Raw genomic sequence first — 17,337 nt, 5'->3', positions numbered from 1 at the left:
GTTCTTCATTGTCCCTGTGGATGAACCCCAGTGCATAGACGTTGCCACTCCAACCCTGTGCTCACACTTGGGCCTGGTAAAAAAGATGCCACAAGGCTCAGGGCAACTATGAATCGGGCCTTGAGCTGCGTTTGTGCATGTCCTAGAGACGTGAGGGGGGATAACTTCTGCCCATCCCATTCTCCCCTCTCTAACCACAGCTGAACCTGATGCCCCTATCCTATCCCTGCTGTTAGATCTCCTGTGTTCACCAGTGCTTTCACCTGTAACTACATAAATTCTTGCTTTGGGCATAAGGTTAAAAAAAAAATGAATAGGGAGAGGCAGGCACCTAAGAACACAATCCACAAAGCTAATATGCTAAGAAGAGAACTGCCTAAATTAGCCCATGGAAGGTGCTGATGCTACAGCTGTGTCCTACACCCCACCTCTCTCTGAGATAAGTCCCTTGGTCTGCTAGAGATCCATCAATGGGGGGGGAAATCATAGAATACCAGGGTTGGAAGGGACCTCAGGTGGTCATCTAGTCCAAACCCCTACTCAAAGCAGGATCAATTCCCAACAAATCATCCCAGCCAGGGCTTTGTCAAGCCTGACCTTAAAAACCTCTAAGGAAGGAGATTCCACCACCTCCCTAGGTAACGCATTCCAGTGCTTCACCACCCTCCTAGTGAAAAAGTTTTTCCTAATATTCGGCCTGGTACTCCCTGTGTAAGTACCCTAAGCACTAGGCTATAGAATCATTCTTTGTCTGCCCCAATTAATATTTAACTATTCAACTTGATCTGAGAGTGCCACATGCCCTTTCAAATTCCTCTTCAGCTGGCAAAAGGGGTCTTGAACCAGGGGCCTCCTACATTCTAGGCAAGTATTTGAGCCACAAGATTAAAACTTCCTCTGCGGATGAGTCCTGGCTGTTCTGTGTGAAGCTTCCATGAGGGGTCCAATCTAATAGCATATTCGCAAGTGGCCTACTGGATTAGGTCCCTCTATATGACTTAAGGGGCTGAATGCCTCTTTCCCAGTTTGTGAATTGCTCTGGGGCTTAGCCGGAGATAGGCATCTGAACATCTGAAGTGAGGCAGCAGTATTCATCCTCAGGCAGGAGACAGGTACTCAGCCACCTCAAGTGGGGCTGCAGAGTGCACGCCCAGAGGCAAAACCATAGGAGCTGAGTGACTTTAGGAGCCCACGGGGTTATGCCGCAGCCCAGGGGGAGTTTTGTGGGTCACAGCGGTGCGTTAAAATGGAACAACGCCTAAATCACTTTTTGGAGCCTCCTCTATAACTACTGCCACTGGGCCCAGAGGTTCATTGCGCCCAGTGTTCTCTCATTCGGGTACGGCGGTGCCCAGTACCGGGCGCTACAGAGGAAGGTGAAAGAACCCCTGAAATGGGAACTGATGCAGTAACATGCCACACCACGAAAACTTCTGAATGCCTCCCAAGGGCGGCTGGCTTACGCCTTGACGCATGAAGAGCAAAGGAGGGTGAGGTGATACCGTTTATTGGCCCAACTAAGGGGGGTGAAAGAGACACGCTCCCAATACACCGAGCTCTTCTTCGGGTTCGTCGCTTTTCCAAACTGGGGGACGGGACGGGACATTTTAATCTTTCACGTGACCCGAGGATGCCCTTGTGCGCACCTATGTTCCAGCCGCTTTCCAATTCACCGTTTAGGAAGAACAGAAAAGGGAGGCGGGGGCCTGGCTCCCATGGTGCCCGCCCTGGCTCAGCCAGCCCAGCGCGGGCCCCGAGGCAGGCGCGGCGAGTCGGCTCCCCGGAGGAGGCAGGCCGCGCCGGGCGCTCCCGGCGGCGCTCGGCGTGAGGGGGCGGGGTCCTGCCGGTCACACGCGCTGTGGCCGGGCCCCGCCCTGGCCCCTCGCCAGCCAGTGTCACCGCTTCCGCCTGGGGGAAAGGACCAGCGGCCCCGGCCCCTCTGCCCGGTAAGTGACTCCGGCGGGGCGCCCCAGACTCCACCCGCGGCGCTTCCCTTCCTGGGGGGAGACCCGCCGAAAGCCTGGGCCCCAGCCGCTTCCCCTGAGCTACAGGCCCACGCGACGCCCCGGCCAGACCCTGCGCAGCGCGCGGCCCCGCCGCTCCTCCCCTGCGCGCGCGTCCCGCACCGCCTGCCCTGCGGCTGCCTCGCTGCCCCACCCCGCTCCCTGCGCTCAGACACCAGCCGGTGTCGTGTCTTAAACTGCTCCCTGTAGGAATGTGCCAGTGGTTGCAGTTACCGGCATGTGGTGGAGTGTAAGAAACGGCTATTGTAAGAAACTGCTACCTGGTGTAGCAAGTGACCCCTGCGCTCCTGGCAGGATAAAGTATTATCGCGACCTTTCCTCCTGACACGTGTTTGTCCAACTCGCTCTTAAAAATCTCCGCTGATGGAGATTCTCTTCCCTAGGCAATTTATTCCAGGGCTTAACCACCCTGACAGGAAGTTTTTCCTGTTGTCCAACCTAAACGTCCCTTGCTGCAATTTAAGCCCATTGCTTCTTTGCTATCCTCAGAGGTTAAGAAGAACAATTCTTCTCACTCTTCTTTGTAACAACCTTTTATGTACTTGAGAACGGTTATCATGTTTCAGTCTTCCTTCATAGGGTATGTTTTCTAGCCCTTTAATCATTTTTGTTGCTCTTCTCTGGACTTCCTCCTGTTTCTCCACATCTTTCCTGAAATGTGGCACCCAGAACTGGACACAATATTTCAGTTGAGGCCTAATCAGCACGGAGTACAGCAGATTAATTACGTCAGATTAATTACTTTTCGTATCTTGTTTATGACACTCCTGTGAATACATGCGAGAATGATGTTTCCTTTTTTTGCAGCAGTGTCACACTGTTGACTCATATTTAGCTTGTGATCCACTATGACCTCCAGATCCCTTTCCACAGTACTCTTTCCTAGGAAGTCGTATCCTATTTTGTATGTATGCAACTGATTGTTCCTTCATAAATGGATTACTTTGCATTTGTCCTTATTGAATTTCATTCTATTTACTTCAGACCATTTCTCCAGTTTATCTAGATCATTTTGAATTTTAACCCTATCCTCCAAAGCACTTCTAACCCGTCCCAGCTTGGTTTCGTCTGCAAACTTTATAAGTGTACTCTTTATGCCATTATCTAAATCATTGATGAAGATATTGAACAGAAACTTATCCAGACTGATCTCTGGGGGAGCACATTCATTATGCCCTTCCAGCATGACTGTGAACCATTGATAATTACTCTCTGGGAATGGTTTTCCAACCAGTTTTGCACCCACCTTATAGTAGCTCCATCTAGGTTGCATTTCCCTAGTTTGTTTTTAAGAAGGTTGTGTGACACAGTTTATATTTATATATAAGAAGATATACCATGTCGTCCACTTCCTCCCCATCAACAAGGCTTGTTACCCTGTCAAAGAACGCTATCAGGTTGGTTTGACAGATTTGTTGTTGACAAATCCATGCTGCCTGTTACTTATCACCTTATTTTCTTCTAGATGTTTGCAAATTGATTGCTTAATTATTTGCTCCATTATCTTTCCGGGTACACAAGTTAAGCTGAATGGTCCGTAATTCCCCGGGTTATCCTTATTTTCCTTTTTGTACATTGGCACTATAATTGTCCTTTTCTAGTCTTCTGAAATCTAAGAAGTGGGCTTTTTACCCACGAAACCTTATGCCCAAATAAATCTGTTAGTCTTTAAGATGCCACTGGACTCCTCTTCTTTTCCCCCGTCTTCCATGACTTTTCAAAGATAATAGCTAAAGGCTCAGATATCTCCTCAGTCAGCTCCGTGAGTATTCTAGGATGTATTTCATCAGGCTCTGGTGACTTGAAGACATCTAACTTGTCGAAGTAATTTTTAACTTGTTCTTTCCCTATTTTAGCTTCTTCTGATCCTACCTCTCTTTCACTGGCATTCACTATATTAGACATCCAATCACCACCAACCTTCTTGGTGAAAACCGAAACAAAGAACTCATTAAAAAGACAAGGAGTACTTGTGGCACCTTAGAGACTAACCAATTTATTTGAGCATAAGCTTTTGTGAGCTACAGCTCGCTTCATAGGTCCGCGCCGCTTCCAGCAGCTCCCATTGGCCTGGAGCAGCGAACTGCGGCCACTGGGAGCCGCGATCGGCCGAACCTGCGGATGCGGCAGGTAAACAAACCGGCCCGGCCCGCCAGGGGCTTTCCCCGCACAAGCAGCGGAACAAGTTGGGGAACCACTGCTCTAGCTAGTTTGATCTAATTTTGTGCCTTGGCCTTTCTAATTTTGTTCCTACATACTTGTGTTATTTGTTTATATTCATCCTTTGTAATTTTACCTAGTTTCCACTTTTTGTAGGACTTTTTTTTTAAAGATCATTGACAAGCACCTGGTTAAGCCAGAGTGGTCTTTTCCTATCTTTTCTATGCAGTGCTATAGTTTGCTCTTGCACCCTTAATAATGTCTCTTTGAAAAACTGCCAACTGTCTTCAGTTGTTTTTCTCCTTAGACTTGCTTCCCATCGGATCTTACCTACCAACTTCCTGAGTTTGCTAAAGGCTGCCTTCTTGAAATCCCATTATTTTTATTTTGCTGTTCTCCCTCCTACCATTTCTTAGAATCATAAACTTTATCATTTCATGATCACTTTTCCCCAAGCTGCCTTCTACTTTCAAATTCTCAACCAGTTCCTCCGTATTTGTCCAAATCAAATCTAGAACAGCCTCTCCCCTTGTAGCTTTCTTCACCTTCTGAAATAAAAAATTGTCTCCAATACATTCCAAGAACTTGTTGGATAATCTGGGCTCTGCTGTGTTATTTTCCCAACAGATGTCTGGGTAGCTGAAGTCCCCCATCCCCATCATTTATTTACACTTGAGATTAAACAAGAGTCTAGGTGGGCATAAGCAGTGGTGCAAATAAGCCGGTACGATCATTTATTGCTGGCACACCATACTGGAAAGACATATTCTGTATCCGCTGAACACCACAGGGCTCTCCCGGGAACTACACCGCCGAAAGGAGCAGAATGTGGGGCCACCCAGGCAGCTCCTCCGGCACCTCTATTCCGACCCCAGCCCTGTCCGTTCCAGTAGGGCTGTACAGACCCCAGACAGGAGATATAGCTGTGTGGAAGGCCTGTGGGCAGGGTTGGGGGTGGTGGAGGAGCCGGAGGAGCTGCCGGCATGGGGCCACCGGGCAGCCCCACGTTCTGTTCCTTTTGCTGATGCAGTTCCCGGGCGAGCCCTGCGGTTCAGCAGATACAGATTTCTATCTGTGGATATCCACATCCGTGGGTATAAATTTGACAGTCAGGAAAGGTGACTGGTGGTGGGGGCACAAAGGATCATGTCACCCTTCCCAGGTTCATGTATTCCCATGGATTACTTGGAGCATTTGACAGTCTTTTGAAATTTAACTTAAATAGATTTTTGGGAGAAAAAAAATATCAGTTATAGCTCTTTTTGGTGTTACTTGTAACAATAGTAGGTACAAATTTTCAGATCAAAGTGTGATTTTTCAAGTTTACTCTGAGGAATGTAAGATACATGAAAGCAGAGGTAGCACCATTCTGTAGAATCAAACTAGAAGCTAGGGCAGAGGTGGGCCACGTCCGGCCTGCGGGACCCTCCTACCCGGCCCCTGAGCTCCTGGCCTGGGAGGCTCACCCCTGACCCCTCCTCTGTAGTTCCCCCTCCCCTGCAGCCTCAACTCACTGTGCTGCTGGCACAATGCTCTGGGCAGTGGGGCTGCAAGCTCCTGGGGCACCACAGCTGCAGAGCCCAGCCTGACCCAGTGCTCTGTGCTGCACGGTGCGTGGCTGGCTCCAGCCGGGCAGCGCGGCTGCCTATCCACGTGCTCTGGTCAGCGCAGCTGTAGCGCTGCCAGCCACCGGTGCTCCAGGCAGCGCGGTAAGGGGGCATGGGGGGTTGGGTAGAGGGCAGGGGAGTTTGGGGGGATGGTCTGGGAGCGGGGGTGTGGATAGAGGTTGGAGCAGTCAGAGGGCGTGGAACAGGGGGGTTGAATGGGGGCAGAGGTCCCGGGGGGGCAAGTCAGGAAGGAGGGGGGGTTGGATGGGGCAGCGGGGGGCAATCAGGGGCAGGAGTTCCGGGGGCAGTAGGGGACAGGGAGAAGGGGTGGTTGGGTGGGGCATGGATTCCAGGGGTGGGGGGCAGTCAGGATTGAGAGGAGGGGTTGGATGGGGTGGTGGGAGGTCCAGGTCCAGGGGTGGTCAGGGAACAGGGGGGGTTGGATCGGGCAGGAGTCCCGGGGGGCCATCAGGGGGCAAGAAGCGGGGCAGGGTCGGATAGGGGGCCGGGCCACACCTGGCTGTTTGGGGAGGCACAGCCTCCCCGAACCGTCCCTCCATACAATTTCAGAAACCCAATGTGGCCCTCAAGCCGAAAAGTTTGCCCGCCCCTGAGCTAGGGCATAGTCTCCTTAGTTCAAGTCTACAGCATTAAAAACTTCTGCTCTGGGAAAGGAGGGACTTGGAAGTGAGAGGGGAATTCTTGGGGAGAAAACACCTAGAAACCGCTTTCTCAAGGGGGAGCTCAGAGTATAGTAAGGCTTGGAAGGATTAGATTTTTGTTGGTAAATGTCAGTAAACATTGGTTTCATCATAGGCTCTCAAATGGATGAAAATACATTTCCATTGATAACTGAAATTTACAGATAGGCAAAATAAGGAAAATACTGCATGAGAACTTTATTAGATTAAAATATCCAGTGATTTAGACTTTTAAATTAGGGTTGTTACAAATAGATTAGTGAATGAATTCAAACAGGTATAAAGTAAAAATGGGTATGTATGATTTACTTTGTATAACTGGACATGATGCTGACAGTTTGTGTTATAGCAGTTTATAAAGCTTTAACTATTTGAATCTCAATGTCTGCTGTCATTAAATAAATATCTGATCCCTGTAATTTCTTGCAACTGTGAAAAGTTAAATATTTTAAAATGCTTACAAATAAACATTGATATTATCCATTGACATTATGAAAAAAATATTCTGTCAAGCCTGGCTATAGTTCATTTTTATTGAAACTAAAGGAAACCCTGAAAGGGGGTTTGTTCTGGACACTCAACCCAGTGTGTGTGAGTTGCGGTGAGAGTGGAATGACTCTTTTATTCTATTAAAATAATTAACAAATTATTAATCAGCATTAAAAACTAAATATTGATATCTGGTGAAATTCAGAGAAGATATGCACAAATCCTTCTGAGCCTAGATATATTTTGTAATATGTAACTTGCTTTTTTTCCCCTTCCTGTTACTGAAAAAAGTATGACAGCATTGTGTAAACCTTCCCCAAATGCTTCTCCATTCTGTAGTTAAAAAGATAAAATACAGAAATTGGGGCCAAATTGGCACTGTGTTCTTACTTAAAGTTTTAATTTTATTAAAAAAAATCATTTGAGAGAATAAGAAATTACATAGATACATTCTCCCTGTGAAGAAACACTCGTTATTGGGCTCTGCCAACAAAAATACATATTTGCCAAAGAGTGACTAGTAATAATCTGACCCTTCATGTTATAAGAATCTGGACAAAATCATCCTCTCCTCAAGGGATACTGCTGGCTGAGTCTCAGCCCTACCTCTTCCCACTCCTGCTCTGTGGAGCACTGCCCTGTCCAGAACTCCAGGACAGTAGTTTCCTTCTGGTCCAAGGGAAGAAGAAAATACCCAGAGCTGTAGCCTCACATCATCTGGACCTGATTCTGCTAATACCAGTGTAAATCAAGAGAAACTCCACTGAGGTCAGTGGAATTATACCACTGTAAAAACAGTATTAAAACAGAATCAGGCCCATATGTCTTAGGTGAGGATCTGCTGGATCTCAGACTCTTCTGCTTATTGAAATGGAATGGATCATTTTGGCCAAGTATTAATTCTGTAAAACATGTTGACATACATTTAATATAAAGAATGATGTACATGCTGATGCTATGTTGTAAGTATGTGTCACAAGGTGGCGCTGTTCCAACTAAAATAAAATCTGTTCCAATATTGCAAAGAAAAAAAACTGAATTTCAGCACTTTAAAAAAAAAATACAGCAGGTACGGGCAATGCAAGAGCAAACTGCTTTTCATTTAGGTATTTGCATGGTGGATCAGCCAAAATATTGGTTTAACATTTTTTCTTATACTGTATCTGTTTGCAAAATTTGTGCAATTTTCATGCAACTTTTCAAAAACAATTTCTTTCTCAGCACTGAGCAACGTTAACAAGTCTCTATGTGTGCTGTGGAGGACAAATAAATTGTTACGGCACCAAAGCTAGGTTAAAGCTTCTAGGGCATATTAATAAACAGGAATAAATATCCTTTGAAATGTCAGTTTTTTTAAGAATATTTTTAATTAATTTGAAATCAGTGAGGCTATTCACATGGTAAATGTTTATAGGATTGGAGCAATATGGTCCTTGGTGAAATGATCCATTTCACAATATTACTTTCTAAAAAGCAAACATAAGATGACAATATAGCTCATCTATTTAATACAAGATAGTGTTGTATTATTGCAGAAATGTGTGTGCTTTATGATGCTGTTGTCAATACGACTTGTGAAAATAAATAGGAAAGCATTTTAATCAATAGATATACAAACCAGTAGTCCACCTTGGATGAATTTAATTTTATTAAAATCCCAGAAAAGGTATCAAGGTTTTTAGACACTAATCTATATGTAAAGAGAAGTGTTACAAAACAATTCAATAATTGCCATATACTCCTTAATTTTCATTAGTGCTATATTATTAACAGATAATAATCACTTTAAAGTAGAAGCAAGTTTATAGCTTATGGCTGTGACATTTTTAATAGCTGATTGAATTCTGGTTACATGATAAAGCAGACCAAGTTTTAGTTAAAAGTATGCTGCTATCATGGGTCAGTGGTTTTAATGGGAAACACAAATCATCTTGGAGTGATGCACTAAAATAGAAAGTTAGCAACGTTCTCTTTTGGGAAAGAACTGCATGTGAAAAAAAACAGATGCTAAAATCCCACTACAATGATTTGGTTTGTTAGCTCAGGTCATCATTTCATGAGGAATTACAAAATCGTTCATCTGTTTTCTTCAGTGTATGTATAGATTTCTTGATCCCCTTCAGTGTCATTCTGCTAGGGCTCTGTCAAAGCAGTCGCTCTATCGTTAGTAGAACATCATGACTTATATGTCACTCAAGAAATATGGATGCCCCTTTACTGGAGCACACAAAAACTGAATCACATTCCTTGGCATGTTCCAAATGAATAGCTAACCCTTTGTACAGCACTTTAACTAAAAATATTCTGCATAATATTATCTGTTTTTTTTTAATTATTTATTCACTTGCGTCAATGATGAAAACTTAATCTTTTTTAAAAGTACAAAAAGGTTACCAGTTTCCCTTTGCTTTCATTGTGCCATTTCACATAGGTTAGAGATGGGGAAGATCTATTACATTAAATAGTAAAATGCTAGCCAATACAGGATGGAGCCCAAACAATTTATAGTGCTTTGTCTAATTCAGTTTCAAAGTGAGACTAGCAAAGAGTCTACCACCACTTCCTTGCAGAGACTATTTCATAACTTAATAGTTTTCACAACCAGAAGGGTTTTTTTTCTGATATCCAGCCTAAATTGTTCTTTTCTTAATTTCATTTAATCACTGGGCATCATACCATTTTTACCCATTCTAAAAACAATTCCAATCCCTCCTTGTTTTTTACATTTATCGTCATATGTTTATAAATTGTGTTACGATGTCTCCTTCAATTATTGTTTCACCAGTCTATGCATACTTGCATCTTTCCTCCTCGGTCATTTCTAGTTCTTTAAACATTTTTATAGCTCTTCTATAAGGCCATATGTATAATATAAGTATGTGGCTATGTGGGTCTAATCCAATTTCCATAGAAGTCTATTGGAAGCTTTTCACTGACTTCTGTGGGAAGGGAACCAGACTCTAAATCTCCATTTGTGTTGTATGAATCTACAGAAATAGAACTTTGTGGGAATATTTTTGGAATTTCAATAAAATTGAAGGTTATCAAATGGCTTTATAATCAACTAACCATTGTCACATATAATTCCTGGTTTTCTGCAGAATTCAGTGCATTTATGGAGGGAGCCTTGTTGCATAATTTAGATCTAACATACTGTATAATACATGGGCTCTTGCTCTTCTATGAATTTACTCCAATTTGCTGACATCTTTTTTGGTGAACATCTTTAAGGTGAACACAGTATTCAAGGTGTAATCTTACCAGAGATCTATATAGTTGGACAGTTAACTCTCTGTTCCATGACATGCTGCTGCTGTAGTCTAACAACACTTTTTTCTTTGCTGAAATATCGTATTGCTCGCTCATATAATTTATTGTCCACTTTTGCCATCAGGTCCCTTTCAGCATTTTTGCTATCTTTCATTAAGATGTATAATAGCCCAATTCAGACAGTTCAGGTTATTTCTAGATTGCTATGAATGCCTTTTTTAGGTTGTCATAAGATTCAACAGCTTTTTACTTTTTGTTTTTTAGAGTGAAATGAGTAGATGTTAACCACGTGAACACATCTTCTGACTTGTATGTTTATCATAATGGGCAACACTAAGTCCAAAAGAAATCCTCCCCCTCTACCAAATAACACAGAAAAGGATACCAATGTGAGTGCAGGCGAGAGAGACTTCAAGCAAAATCATGAATTGTGTGGCCTGTCTCTTGACATAGAAGGGATCGCTACAAGTGTTCCAGAAATTCTCAGCAGTGATGAGGATCCTGAGGATGTGTTTTACAAGTTTGTGATTCTGCATGCTCAGAATGATGCAGATGAAGCCAGCCGACTCCGGCATCTGCTACAAAATAATTTTTGTATTAAACCTGGAATAATCTTTGCTGAAATGCCTAGTGGTAGACATTTCTTACAAAACTTAAATGATGCTGTGAATAGGTCAGCATGGACTATTATTCTGTTGACAGAACATTTCTTGAGTGAGGCTTGGTGTGAGTTCCAGTCTTATGCCTCCCTGATGAACGCTCTTAACAAACAGCATAAATATAACTCTGTCATACCACTGAGGCCACTGAATAATCCACTTCCAAGAGAGAAGACTCCTTGTGTCCTGCAAGCCATTAATGCACTGGAAGAAGATAGTCCTGGCTTTGCTAAACAAGTGGAGAAGATTTTCCAGGAGTCTAAATATAGGCAACAGCAAGCAATGTGGAAGAAAGAAAGAATAAATGAGACACACTAGAGCTATTGGAATGATGAAAGACATGCATAAAGACAGTTAAATCGACAATTAAATTGAAGGAGGTAAATTAGTTTACTCATTTTACTTACTCATCTCAAGTACGAGAGAAACACCTTCTTTTGAGAAACTAACCCACAGAAAAGATGGTGGAAAGAGTTTCCCATAAAGACATTGTTTTTATTCGCAAAAAGCAAAGGAGTACTTGTGGCACCTTAGAGACTAACCAATTTATTTGAGCATAAGCTCAAATTTATGCATCCGATGAAGTGAGCTGTAGCTCACGAAAGCTTATGCTCAAATAAATTGGTTAGTCTCTAAGGTGCCACAAGTACTACTTTTCTTTTTGCAAATACAGACTAACACGGCTGCTACTCTGAAACCTGTCATTGTTTTTATTACTTAACATCTGTATGTTTTCAGCAGTATTATCAAGATGTGGCCAATCATCACCTTGACCCTCTTATTTGTGATATGCCACTTCCCCTACCCGTATCTATTTGGCTTCTCTTTATATTGTACGCTCTACTGGGCAGATACCGTGTCTTCCTTTAAGTTTGTACAGCTCCTCACATGTTGTAGCTGCTACTGGAAACAAATAATAAATAGGGTAGTACTAACAGTGGCTGCTACTGAGAGCCAACAAAAGCGGCACAGGATGACATCCTGTAAGGAAGCTATTCTATTAATAACAATCTTTAGATCAGAAATATAAATATATTAAAAATACTTACAAGTGTTACAAAACCAGGGAAATATATTCGGCGCCCTACAAAATATATGCTGCTATTTTAAGAAATAAGAATCTCAAAATATGTGTGCACTACTTTTGTCATGTTTGCAATTGTTAAAAAGCATATATTTTCTAATTATGCATCTTGACCAAATGGGTAGGTGCATTTTACAAATTAAAATAAACAAACACTCTCAATTTCTTTTGACTAAACTTGTTTTTTGTTCAAATCTTAAAGAAAAAACTGACAAAGTGATGCATAGAGAGATGGAACTTGGGAAACTGTGAAGATCTTAGAGAGAAGATGTACCTGAAGAAGAGCTCTCTGTAGCTCAAAAGCTTGTCTCTTTCATCAACAGAAGTTAGCGAAAAGATATTACCTCACCCACCTGGTCTCTCTTAAAGATAAGAGTCATGCATTCATGTTGGAAAAGAAGGAAGGGAGTAATTTTAGAAGTTAAATAATTTTGAGTTATTTAAGTTTAAAACACTTTCAGTATCCCAGTTCTTAGGCATATTTCCCCAGATTTATTAAAATGGATCTACACTAGTATGTGTTTTTCCTGTACATGATAGGATTAACGCCTATGATTCAATTGTTTAAGTCAGATTTAAGTGCACTTGTGTAATATTGATGGGGAGCGAAGGAAGTATTAATCCAGTAGTAAAGTCTTTGCTGTTTCTAATGAAAAGGGAAGCATAACATTTGGGTATTTTAATATTTTTTAATACCCATTTCTGTGTCAGTGTTTCATTCTCTGAAATCACTTGTTCTATGCAAGTGGTAACCATGAACTTCTGATCAAAACCAGTTATCCCTTGCTGAGGAGAAAAGACAGTAGGATTTGATCCTTGGCACAATATCTGTTCAATAGCAGTTGGACATTAGGAGATCCTGTATTCTAATCCTGACTTGCTGCGTGACCTCAGAGAAGCAATTTCTCCTGCTGCCTCAATTTCCTTCTCTCTAAAATGAGAATAATACTTTCACACTTTCCTGACAAAGGTGTTATGGAATTAGTTATGTCTGTACAGTGCTTTGAACATAATATATATAAATGCTATGCACAATCAGGCCACATCAGCCTATCGTGGTAAAACCAAAGAGAAGTGAAATTGGGGAGGAAATCTCCATATGCATTCCCTCACGTAATTCCCTTGCAACATCATCTTGCTGCGAAGGGGATTTGCCCCCATGGGGAGGAGGAGGTATATCCACTCTAAACCCATCAGATCCCCATAGGGCCCTCTGCCCCTACACCACCTGTAGTTCTGGTGGCCCCATTAGCTAGTTTTACACTTCCCCGATCCTAGGCCTTTGCCACAGACAGACCAAGTGCACCTATATTAAAGCAGCCTTCGGTTTGCTCTAAAATACAGCCAATACAATAGCCTTCAGGGGCTGTTATGGCAGCTAGGAATCACCAAGACAATGGGAAGCTCTGGCCATGCACCCTACACCAACCAACTAGTAGGCTGTGATGTAGGAGCTGCTACAGTGGTTTTGTAGCACACTAGCTTCGGGCTGCTTTGCACCAATGGAGTTACACAAGGTGCCCCTAGTACAGCTGAGGATCAGGGCCTATTTATTCATTGTGATATTTATGATGTCAAGGACTCTGACAACAGAGTGAAACTTCTTATTGGCTATGAATCTCTTCTCATTTATATTGTGTACCAAAACAAACACCTCCTGGGAGACCCCCTGCTGACTGACCAGGTACTAAATCTGTATGGAGGCTGATACTCAGCTTTGCCAAACATTCAGAAATGAATAAATACTATTGTCTAAGGTTGAAATGTTGTCAGTCAGGCCTCTCTAAGGTCTGGTAAGGTCTCCAGAACAAGTCTTGCTCCAGTCCCCTTGGGATTTTCCTAGCCACTGAAGAACCCCTGAAATTCCTTAGTGACCTAGTACAGTGTCCAACGCAGACAATGTTGACTACAATTGCTCAGCAACTACTAGAGCAGCTGGCAGCATCAGATAGACAGCTAAGAGGAGAGTATGTAAAGACTGGATTTAGGATTATAAAACAAAACTGATCAGCATGAACAGAACCTTGTTCTGTTGCCTTACAGTACAGTGCAGGGTACAAGTCCTATCTACTTTCCTTAAAGGGGTGGGTGGATCAAGGGAGGAAGATTTTAATTCTGAAGGTTAGTAGAGCTCTTTTGTGTACGTTGATCCATTTGATTTAATTACTGTCTGGTTTTTATTAATTTTTTAAAATTTGTTACTTTTCAATAGCAAAATCACAATAGAAAAATAATTTTGGGGGGGGTTTCTTTTCTAAAATTAAAGTTACCATCTGTAATGTACAACATACCATTAATATGTATATGCAACAACCTTAATATTAACTGTGAAATCAAATAATTAAATGCTTTGCAACTTATGGGTGGAAACACACACAAGGAAGGAAGGAAAGTATGAAAGCAGGGGGAAAAAGAAGCTGAAGAAAGTTAAGGGGGGGAAGCAGGTCTGGACTGGGCCTTGGAGTTCCTTAGTCAAATGTTTCTAAAAATGGAGCTCCCATTTCTTTAAACTCAGGTAGTTGGTCCCTGTGGAGAAAGTAACCCTTTGGCCACTAGGTCAAAGAAGTCAGAACATTATTGTTCTACTCTGTGCCATGATTTATTTTCATCTGTAAAATCATTCGCTTTGTGGCTGCTCTCAGAAACCATGAACAATATGCTGCAGAGAGGCCCAAATTCAACAGTAAATATCCTAATATGTAGTTCTTGGCTGATGTTTGATTGCTAAAGCCCAAAATTATTTTAATTCTAGTACCAACTTCTTTCTACATGTTTAACCAGAAGACATTCCCACAACATGTGGTACTGTCATGTGTTTTTAAAAGAATTAAAAGAAAACTAGATAGTGACCCGAAATAAAAATGACCCTCTCGCTACGTCTGCAAGCTTCCATGGGACAACTTATACCCTGCCATTCCATGCTCTACCAAATTTGTGGAGACTCCTAAATCCTGCAGTTCCTTTGTAGCCCAAAGGGAGCATGTAGCTGATCACAGTCTGCCATCCTACCAGGTTCTACTCAGGCCTTGTCTACACTACAATTTTGTTGACAAAAGTCAGCTTTCATCAATAAAACAGTGGTGTACACATTGAAATGCTCATCTGACCACGTAACTTCCCTGCTATGCCGACAAAATAAAACCACCTTGATAAGAGGCCCAGATATTTTTGCAATGTAGTTTGAGCGACACAGTAACAGTGTACGACACTATGCTTGTTTATGTCACCCTAATTGGCCTTCAGATGGTGTCCCACAATGCCCATCATGACCTCTCTGGTGAGCAGCTTGAACTCTGCTGCCCCGCATGCACTTCTTTCCAGTTAAAGGCCCACAAATTTTGAAATTCCTCTTTCCATTTGCTCGGCCTGGACTGTTCATACAACATGTTCACAGCTGATCCTGCTGGCTTTCTGCAACAGACGCACTCCTTCATGGAATACACTGGAGCTGTTGGATCTGCTGGGTCTGTGGGGAGAGGAGGCTATGCAGTTGCAGCTTTGCTCAAGCCATAGGAACTTTGATATCTGCGGGCAGATTGCTCGTGGTATGTAGGAGAAGGGACATGCTAAGATCAAGGAGCTGAGGTGGGCGTACCAGAAGGAAAGGGACATCAACCATTGTTCTAGTGCAGCACTAAAGATATGCTGCTTCTACGAGGAGCTGCACACCATCCTGGGCAGTGGCCCCATGGATACTTCGGGGGACTGAAGGCAGCGACCAGTGGAGTCTAGCCAGTACCAGCATTCCATGAAGCAGGGTAGTTGTAGCCGTATCAGTCCCTGAATATTAGACAGACAAGGTGAATGAAGTAATACCTTTTACTGGACCACCTTCTGGTGGTGAGAGAATGTCTTCTGACTACAGAGGTGGTAACAGGCCACTCTACCTTGAATGGTCCCTTAGAATATGTACTAACTACTTATGCTAAACAATCTGTTCCACCTTGCATTTAGCTGTGATGCTGGAGTACCTTTTCCAGACCTGAAGAAGAGCTGTGTGTGGCTCAAAAGCTTGTCTCTCAATAACAGAAGTTGGTCCAATAGAAGATACTACTTCACCCACCTTGTTCCTGATAATTAAGTGAATGTCTGGCTGGGAGTTAGTGTTACTGACTTCAGCCAAATCAAACTTCTGTTGTCTGTCATAAGCTGAAATTCTGTCATGATTCCTGTTCAGCACCACTTTTGGGTCGGACACATTCTAACGCCATAAGATTCTCAAAAAGAAAAGGAGTACTTGTAGCACCTTAGAGACTAACAAATTTATTTGAGCATAAGATGCTCAGATACCCTAGTGATGAGTGTGGTATTAGAAAGGTACATAGAGATTTTTATGGCAGGGAGATGAAAGTAGTATCTCTATGAAGACAAGCCCAACAAAGACCCATATTATCCAACTGTAATTATATTGTATGTATAATTATATATTTTGACTGACAACACTATAGATTATAAGTGATGCATTTTAATTTTCCTAAAGGCCTAACAAAGTGCTAAGGCTATAATTAACATGACTAGGCTATTTAGTTGGTTGTTTCTTTTCTAAAAATGTACCCATTACAAAACTTCTGGGAGCATGTAGAAAATACCTATCAACCAAACCAACAAATGGCATAACATGAACTGTCCTCGTTACTATCTCACCTCAGCCCCCATTCATCACTGAATACATAAGCCTTCCATTGCTCCCTGAATATCAACAGACTCTAGCTCTGAAGAGGATCCTAACGGGAACAGGAAATAATCCACTGATTGTCCTTCATGTGGGAACAAATGATACAGCTAGATTCTCGCTGGAACGTATCAAGGGAGACTATGCCAGGCTGGGGAAGACGCTTAAGGAAATCAAGGCTCAGGTGATCTTCAGTGGGATTCTGCCTGTTCCTAGAAAAGGGCAACAAAGGTGTGACAAGATTATGATGCTCAACAGATGGCGCAGGCACTGGTGCTATAAGGAGGGCTTTGGGATGTATGACAACTGGGAAGCATTCATGGACAGAGGACTGCTCTCAGGATGGACTTCACCTGGGTAAGGAGGGAACTTCTAGGATGGAGGATGGCACAACTGATCAAGAGAGCTTTAAACTAGGAATCTGGGGAAGATGGTTGGGAGATGTCCAGGTAATCTCCATGCCGGATTTTTACATTGAGAGGGAAGAAAATGGACATAAGGAGGAAGGGTAGTGTACATACCAGTCTAATAGGTGATACTGGTGGTAGAATGTCTGTGCCTTATTGGGTAAAGAATGTGAGCGAGGCCAAACAGCAAAAATTAAGATGTTTGTACACTAATGCGAGGAGCCTAGGTAACAAAATGGAGGAACGAGAGCTACTGGTGCAGGA

At 42.8% G+C, this 17,337-nt stretch overlaps 1 protein-coding gene across 2 annotated transcripts; it reads left to right on the top strand.

Moving 5' to 3' along the window:
• Nucleotides 1–1,683: 1,683 nt before the first annotated feature.
• TICAM2 (TIR domain containing adaptor molecule 2) lies at nucleotides 1,684–15,691 on the top strand. Of its 2 annotated transcripts, XR_012159010.1 has the most exons (3): nucleotides 1,684–1,946; nucleotides 10,516–11,290; nucleotides 12,197–15,691. XR_012159010.1 is itself a non-coding variant. In XM_073344750.1 (2 exons), the coding sequence occupies exon 2, from the start codon at nucleotides 10,563–10,565 to the stop codon at nucleotides 11,226–11,228; it is 666 nt and encodes a 221-aa protein (XP_073200851.1). In that variant the 5' UTR covers nucleotides 1,685–1,946; nucleotides 10,516–10,562; the 3' UTR covers nucleotides 11,229–12,160. The 2 variants fall into 2 exon arrangements, 1 of the variants encoding a protein (XP_073200851.1); XM_073344750.1 differs by lacking the exon at nucleotides 12,197–15,691 and having other exon boundaries at nucleotides 1,685–1,946; nucleotides 10,516–12,160.
• The last annotated feature ends 1,646 nt before the right edge of the window (nucleotides 15,692–17,337 follow it).

This window comes from Lepidochelys kempii, chromosome 5 (assembly GCF_965140265.1).
Source record: "Lepidochelys kempii isolate rLepKem1 chromosome 5, rLepKem1.hap2, whole genome shotgun sequence".
Taxonomy (NCBI): Eukaryota; Metazoa; Chordata; order Testudines; family Cheloniidae; genus Lepidochelys; species Lepidochelys kempii.
This window is presented reverse-complemented; position numbering and strand designations above follow the sequence as displayed.

Coding starts and splice junctions, on each gene's coding strand:
- TICAM2 (XM_073344750.1), top strand. CDS start 10,563: ATGTTTATCATAATGGGCAACACTAAGTCCAAAAGAAATCCTCCCCCT.